The sequence below is a fragment of the Schistocerca gregaria genome, chromosome 3 (assembly GCF_023897955.1).
Source record: "Schistocerca gregaria isolate iqSchGreg1 chromosome 3, iqSchGreg1.2, whole genome shotgun sequence".
NCBI lineage: Eukaryota > Metazoa > Arthropoda > Insecta > Orthoptera > Acrididae > Schistocerca > Schistocerca gregaria.
Genome location: NC_064922.1, coordinates 362,142,333 through 362,151,079, shown reverse-complemented (window position 1 = coordinate 362,151,079; position 8,747 = coordinate 362,142,333). Strand labels below are relative to the sequence as shown.

Genomic DNA, 8,747 nt, shown 5'->3' with positions numbered 1-8,747 from the left:
ATGTACAAAGAATGCTATGGACGTGAGAAACGAACAAAAGCATTCTCAACACCGACATTTTTGAGATTCCCGATTCTCGCGCAATGTGACAGCAGCTAAAACACCTACTTGGGCATCTTCATTTGTTGCAGGTTGTGGTTGGCGTTTCACATGCGGCTGAACACTTCCTGCTCCTTAAATAGCGTAACTATCCTGCGAACGGTCCGGACGCTTGAATGATGTCGTCCAGGATACCGAGCAGCATACATAGCACACGCCCGTTGGGCATTTTGATCACAACAGCCATACATCAACACGATATCGATATTTTCCGCATTTGGTAAACGGTTCATTTTAACACGGGTAATGTATCACAAAGCAAATACTGTCTGCACTGCCGGAATGTTACGTGATAGCACGTACGTTTGTGACTATTACAGCGCCATTTATCACAAAGCGAAAAAAGTGGTCCAACCAAAACATTTATATTTCTTTACGTACTACACGAATATGTAATAAAAATGAGGGTTCCTATTTAGAAAAACGCAGTTGATATCCGTTTGTCCTTTGGCAGCACTATCTAGCGGGCCAACCAAGCGCTAACTGGTTTCCCCCTTTGGCCCGGTCACGATCAATGGACCACCCTGTATATTTCCTCACCTTTGTCATTGGCTTCATTTTGCACAGGGTCCTACTGAAGCCAATAATATAAAATTAAGGAAATGACAACAACCAACCAAAACGATTTTTAGGGATAGTTTTCGTACATTATTATCACTTAAAACCTAGTGACAGTTTTCAGGTTTCGATAAAGGAAACCCACTAACGATGGCACGGAAGTGCGGAAAACTGTTGTTTTGCGTTAAGAGGCGGCTCTTATATCCCGTAATGGTACGAAAAAGGAGTGGCAAGTGACGTACAATCCCAGGTAAGCACCCGGAGTAACGAGGCCTGGCACGGCAGAGCGTGGACGTGTGTAATCGGACATTCAGGAAGCAACTCAGCCGGCGGTCGGATTTCCCCGGAGGCTCGCCCGGCCTGCTGCCCCTCAACCGCTAAAGTGGTTTGCGGCGGCGGCGGCTAATTCGCTGATCGGCGCATGCGCAGTGGCTGGGCAGCAAGCTGCAGGTCGGCGCAGGCTCTCCCACTCGTGTAACCTTCGCTGTCCGGCCTACGGTAGCCAAATGAGCGCGCCAGCCTCTGAACCGAGGCGGCGCGCATCTCCAGACTGACTTTCGTTTTTCCTGCTGCATCTTCTAACGTGCCCAGTGCCACTGACCCAAAGCTTAGGATCAGCCACAAACAATTAAGAAATTGGTGAAACTTGGCTGAAGCATATAAAAATGTAATATGTAAAAGATTTAACCAAAAATCAATAATTCGCCGCAGACAGTTAATCAGTAAAACTATTATTTTATCAGTCCCGGACTTCAAGAAAGCAATTGATTTCCCAGACCTTAGAGTATCTGATGGTAAACCATACTCAACAACCATAACTCACGAAACTAACAAGTTCGAAATCTAAACTGAAATTTGTGGGAGGAGAACCTCAACTGGTGTGAGGAGAGTGTTTCTCAACTTTACTTTTAACTGCGTTTTAGAAAATATATTATAGAGACCTTGAATTTTAAGTAAGAAACAACAAAAATTAACTAATAATTATGGTACGGAAATCAGGAGAAATTAAGGTAAACAAACCACGGTTTACAGGCAATTTCCCAACACTTTCACAAAATATGACGAAATAATTTACTCATAAATTTCTTAGAAATGGTCTCAGAATTTCAGCTGAAAAAATGAATGACGAATATAAATAATACACAAAAATACAAAACACAAATGGCTAAACAAGGCAAATTAGTAAATTTCAATATTTTGAGCTTACAGCATGATGCGCTAGAACAGGAGATGGAGGAGGAGAGGAGGAGATTAGTTTTAACGTCCCGTCGACAACGAGGTCATTAGAGACGGAGCGCAAGCTCGGGTTACGGAAGGATGTGGAAGGAAATCGGCCGTGCCCTTTTAAAGGAACCATCCCGGCATTTGCCTGAAGCGATTTAGGGAAATCACGGAAAACCTAAATCAGGATGGCCGGAGACGGGATTGAATCGTCGTCCTCCCGAATGCGAGTCCAGTGTTGCGCTAGAACAATATGCAACAGATGCAAGAGTTAGTAAAATAGAAAAAGCGTGCTGCTTAACCAAAACAACAAGAAAGCTGTCTCTAGAAATTAAAAAAAAGAAACACTATATCACATTATTATGACCTGAATGCTTATATGAATGTAAATGCTTAACGGTGACGTGTAAGCTACACACAGCAGAGATATTTGAAACACGGATTATTAAGACACTAATGAGTACAATAAAAACTAAAGATTGGTGAAAAATGAGGACATCTGCCAAAATAAACAGCAAATATCAAAAGTAACTGCAGTCCATAGGTTAACCTCCTGTACCGAATGAATGAGGCCAGGCTAAAAATTTCTGAAGAAGGAAGTCAACAATAACAAGGAATTAACAAATAAGAAAATGAACAGCTGCAAATAATATCAAAGAACCGAACATCACAAAGTGCATAAGTATAAAATAAGAAATTTCGGTGGCTTTAAAGAAAAAAATAATGATAAGTTAGAAAAGATATGGTCAGAAGAAGAAGGAGTACTGGAACGCTGCTCGATGTGGCCGAGCGGTTCTAGGCGCTTCAGTCTGGAACCGCGCAACCGCAACGGTCACAGATTCGAATCCTGACAGGGGCATTGATGTGTGTGATGTCCTTAGGTTACTTCGATTTAAGTAGTTCTAAGATCTATGGGACTGATGACAGATGTTAAGTCCCACAGTGCTCAGAGCCATTTTTGAAGTACTGGAAGAATCGTAAACAACAAAGAATGAAGTGGAATGGAAGACGTTACATCATCCTCGTTGGACAATACAGAGGTAAAAAGACTGATATACAGGTTCAGGCCCAGAACTGAAAGTTTTGGTTAATTACAAACTGAGTATTTCAGTTTTTGATTGGAAATCCAGCGGTAATGGAGAATATTGCTTCTCCTTGCAGCATTCTTTTTTTTAGTCATCAGTTTTTCCTTGAAGCGGCCCGTTATGATTTCCTCTCCTGTGCCACTCTTTTCACTACAGAGTATCTCTTGCAGTCTACGTCCTCCATTCTCCACTATTTGTTGGATGTATTCAACTCTCTGTCTTCCTCTACATTTTTTTACCGACTACGGTTCCTTCTAGTAACTTACCATGGAAGTTGTCCCTGATGTCTTAACAAATGTCCTATAAACCTATCCCTTCTTCCTGTTAATGTTTTACATTTAGTCCTTTCTTTGTCGATTCTGCCGGAAACTTTCTCATTCCTTACCTTATGAGTCTATCTACTTTCCAACATTGTTCTTAGCAGCACATCTCAAATGCTACGATTCTCTTACGTTCCGGTTTTTCCACAATCCATGTTTCACTATCATACAATGCTCCAGACTTACATTAGCAGAAATGTCTTCCTCAAATTACGACCCAGACTATGTCGTCAAAGTATCCGGACACCCTCAAAAACATACGTTTTCATATTAGGTGCACTGTGCTGCCACCTGTTGCCAGGTACTCCATATACGCGACATCACTGGCCATTAGACAACGTGCGAGAGCAGCATGGCATTATCCGCGGAACTCACGAACTTCGACGTGGTCAGGTGACTGGGTGTCACTTGTGCCATACGTCTGTACGCGACATTTCCACACTCCTAAACATCCCTACGTCCACTGTTTCCGATGTGATAGTGAAGTGGAAACGTGAAGGGACAAGTGCAGCACGAAAGCGTACAGACCGACCTCGTATGTTGACTGACACAGACCGCCGACGGTTGAAGAGGGTCGTAATGTGTAATAGGCAGACATCTATCCAGATCATCATACGGTTATTCCAAACTGCCTCAGTGGTGCAAGTAATACGACAGTTAGGGGGGAGGTGAGAAAACTTGGATTTCATGGTCGAGCGGCTGCTCATAAGCAACACATCACACCGGTAAATACCAAACGACGCCTCGCTTGGTGTAAGGAACGAAAACATTGCACGACTGAGCAGTGGAAAAAGGTTGTGTGGAGTGACAAATCACGGAACACAATGTTGTGGTCCGATGGGTACGGTGAATGCCCGGTAAACGTGAACTGCCAGCGTGTGTAGTGCCAACAGTAAAATTCGGAGGCGATGGTGCTTTCCATGGAGGGGGCTTCACACCTTGTTGTTTTGCTTGGCACTATCATGGCATAGGCCTACATTAATGTTTTAAGAGTGGAAGCACTTATCAAACCTAAGGGTGAGCCAACATCATATTGAAGAAGTCATTTTCGGTCACGTGTCCGGATAATTTCGATCATATAGTGTATTTTTGATACTAATACGCTCCTGTTAGCCATTAATGTAATTTTTGCCAGCTTTTATTTGCTTGTTATTTCCTTTTTACTACAGCCTTCACTTTTTTTTCTGTGTGGATGGCAGAATTCCTTGACTTCGTGTACTTCATCTTCAATTCAGATATTCAGATGTTAAGTTTCTCGCTGTTCTCGTTATTGCTACATCTCATTACTTTCGTCTCTCTTCGATTTAGTCTTTAGTAAATAGTGTTCATTCCGTCAACAGGCCGTGTAATTCTCCTTATCAGCGAACCTTATCAGTGATATTCTTTTACATTTAATTTTAATCCCGCTCTTTCATCGATCAGCTAAAGTATATCTTCTGTTACCCATGGATTTTTCGCACTTACCTTCTCTTCAAATTTGGCCTACATGACTCAATAATATTGAGATCTGGTAACTGTGGTGGCCGGGGAGATGCGACAATTCATCGTCGTGCTCACAAAAGTAATCTCTGGAAGATGCGAGATGTGTAAACAGAGGCCCCGTCGTCTTGAAGCAAGGCATCACCATTCTTTTGGGAACAAACATTGTACAATGGAATGGACTTGATCAGGACAAAATGCTCAGATACTCCTAGGCAGTAATGCGACGTTGCAGAGTCACCACGCTATCATGCAGAGTTCCCATGGACCCAACAGAACAACACGACATGGGTTCCCAGATCGTATTCGACCCCTCGCAATGATACTCTCTTGGCACGTGAACTCGGCCGGAAGTTGGAAACAATCTGAAACAAGACTCATTCCACCAAACGTCTTCTTCCATGTTCCATTGACCACCTTTTATGGTTTCGGCTCTACGATTTCCTGTTACGTGCATTCGTATCGCTGATAGGGTCTGCAATTCCAGCTCCAATACCCTACTTATCGAACTCTGTTCGTGTTGTTTTGGCACTGACAGAGTTCGCGAATGCAACATTCAGTTCTGCAGTAACTTCTGCAGCTGTCGTCCTTTTATTTTTCGTCACAATCCCATTCAGTGACCGTTTGTCGCTATCATTCAGCACACTCATTCGTCGGGTTGTTACTTAGTGCATGATGGTTTTCCTTTGTCCTTGAATGCGCTAAAAATCTTCGGTACAGTGCGGCTTGAGCCCTAGATACTTCGGGTCTCTTGGTTATCCCACCATACGAGTACTAATAAGTTTGCCCGCGTTCGGTTTTGGCTTAGCTGTGACATAATGCACTCATAACTACCCAGAACACGGTTCTGACACCGACCAACACTTAACAACGTATCGACGACTTTGCACTGGTGCCGCTCATGGTCAAATACAGCAACGGAACCTGCAGGCTTGGCTAGTATTAGCATTTATGTTCAAGCATGTACTTATCTTTGTGTTTCCATATTTTTTTGATCACACTCTGTACGTATCTCAAAGCTAACTCTTGGTAGTTTATTTGCAAGCATTTCAGTTCAGATGCAAGTCATCAGCTGGCCTTATCTACATCCAAGTCGACATCTACATCGAAACTCTGCAAATCGCATTTAAGTGCCTGGAAAAGGGTTGATCGAACCAACTTCACAATTCTCTATTATTCCAATCTCGTATAGCGCTTGGAAAGAACGATCAACTATATATCTTTCCATACAAGCCCTGATCTCCCTTATTTTATCGTGGAGATCACTCCTTCCTATGTAGATCGGTGTCAACAAAATATTTTCGCATTCGTAGGAGAAAGTTGGTGATTGGAATTTCGTGAGAAGATTCCATCGCAACGAAAAAAGCCTTTCATTTAATGATTTCCAGCCAAAAACCTGTATTATTTCTGTGACATTCTCTCCCATATTTCACGATATTACAAAATGTCATGCCTTCCTTTGAACTTTTTCGATGTACTCCGTCAGTCCTATCTGGTGAGGATCCCACAACGCGCAGCAGTATTCTGAAAATGGACGGACAAGCGTACTGTAGGCAGTCTCCTTAGTACGTCTGTTACATTTTCTAAGTGTCCTGCCAATAAAACGCAGTCTTTGGTTGGCCTTCCCCACAACATTTTCTGTATGTTCCTTCCAATTTGAGTTGTTCGTAATTGTAATACCTAGGTATTTAGTTGAATTTACGGCTTTTAGATTAGACTGATTTATTGTGTAACCGAAGTTTAAAGTGTTCCTTTTAGCACTCATGTGGATGACCTCACACTTTTCGTTATTTAGTGTCAAATGCAACTTTTTGCACCATTCCGATATTTCATCTAAATCGTTTTGCAGTTTCTTTTGATCTTCTGATGATTTTTAGTCGATAAACGACAGCGTCATCTGCAAACAACCGAAGACGGCTGCTCAGATTGTCTCCCAAATTGTTTATATAGATAACGAACAGAAAAGGGCCTATAACACTACCTTGGGGAACGCCAGAAATCACTTCTGTTTTACTCGATGACTTTCCGTCAATTACTACGAACTGTGACCTCTCTGACAGGAAATCACAAATCCAGTCACATAACTCAGACGATATTCCGTAAGCACGCAATTTCACTAGGAGCCGCTTGTGTGGCACACTGTCAAAACCATCCCGGTAATCCAGAAATAAGGAATCGATCTTAAATCCCTTGTCAACAGCACTCAACACTTCATGTCAATAAAGAGCTAGTTGTGTTTCACAGGAACGATGTTTTCTGAACCCATGTTGTCTGTGTATCAATAGACCGATTTCTTCGTGGTAATTCATAATGTTCGAACAAAATATATGTTCTAAAATGGTGCTGCATATCGACATTAACGATATTGGCCTGTAATTTAGTGGATTACTCCTACTACCTTTCTCGAATACTGGTGTGACCTGTGAAACTTTCCAGTCTTTGGGTGCAGACTCTGGAAGGAACCTAATTGGTATACAGTCTGGACCAGAAGACTTGCTTTTATCAAGTGATTTAAGTTGCTTCACTACTCCGACTCTAATTCTGGAATATTTGCTTCGTCGACTTTGTAGGGAGAGAGGCAGCACTACGTCACCTTATGTATGACGTGATTGCTAAAAGTCCTTGTATCTCAGATTCCTAAATTTAGAAGTTTAGATTATGTGACTGAATCATACAGGGTGTTTCAAAAATGACCGGTATATTTGAAACGGCAATAAAAACTAAACGAGCAGCGATAGAAATACACCGTTTGTTGCAATATGCTTGGGACAACAGTACATTTTCAGGCGGACAAACTTTCGAAATTACAGTAGTTACAATTTTCAACAACAGATGGCGCTGCAAGTGATGTGAAAGATATAGAAGACAACGCAGTCTGTGGGTGCGCCATTCTGTACGTCGTCTTTCTGCTGTAAGCGTGTGCTGTTCACAACGTGCAAGTGTGCTGTGGACAACATGGTTTATTCCTTAGAACAGAGGATTTTTCTGGTGTTGGAATTCCTCCGCCTAAAACACAGTGTTGTTGCAACAAGACGAAGTTTTCAACGGAGGTTTAATGTAACCAAAGGACCGAAAAGCGATACAATAAAGGGTCTGTTTGAAAAATTTCAACGGACTGGGAACGTGACGGATGAACGTGCTGTAAAGGTAGGGCGACCGCATACGGCAACCACAGAGGGCAACGCGCAGCTAGTGCAGCAGGTGATCCTACAGCGGCCTCGGGTTTCCGTTCGCCGTGTTGCAGCTGCGGTCCAAATGACGCCAACGTCCACGTATCGTCTCATGCGCCAGAGTTTACACCTCTATCCATACAAAATTCAAACGCGGCAACCCCTCAGCGCCGCTACCATTGCTGCACGAGAGACATTCGCTAACGAGATAGTCCACAGGATTGATGACGGCGATATGCATGTGGGCAGCATTTGGTTTACTGACGAAGCTTATTTTTACCTGGACGGCTTCGTCAATAAGCAGAACTGGCGCTTATGGGGAACCGAAAGCCCCATGTTGCAGTCCCATCGTCCCTGCATCCTCAAAAAGTTCTGGTCTGGGGCGCCATTTCTTCCAAAGGAAACATTGGCCCATTTTTCAGATCCGAAACGATTACTGCATTACGCTATCTGGAGATTCTTCGTGAATTTGTGGCGATACAAACTGCCTTAGACGACACTGCGAACACCTCGTGGTTTATGCAAGATGGTGCCCGGCCACATCGCACGGCCTACTTCTTTAATTTCCTGAATGAATATTTCGATGATCGTGTGATTGCTTTGGGCTACCCGAAACATACAGGAGGCGGCGTGGAATGGCCTCCCTATTCGCCAGACATGAACCCCTGTGACTTCTTTCTGTGGAGACACTTGAAAGACAAGGTGTACCGCCAGAATCCAGAAACAATTGAACAGCTGAAGCAGTACATCTCATCTGCGTGTGAAGCCATTCCGCCAGACACGTTGTCAAAGGTTTCGGGTGATTTCAGTCAGAG

At 43.1% G+C, this 8,747-nt stretch overlaps 1 protein-coding gene across 1 annotated transcript in view; it reads right to left on the bottom strand.

Annotated features, from left to right (window-relative positions):
- Positions 1–1,059: 1,059 nt before the first annotated feature.
- LOC126355373 (octopamine receptor beta-3R-like) overlaps positions 1,060–8,747 on the bottom strand; it is a 50,284-nt gene continuing 42,596 nt past the window's right edge. Inside the window, exon 2 of the mRNA XM_050005668.1 lies at positions 1,060–1,307. Coding sequence (XP_049861625.1) covers positions 1,060–1,307 — 248 coding nt within the window. The remainder of the gene's footprint in view (positions 1,308–8,747) is intronic.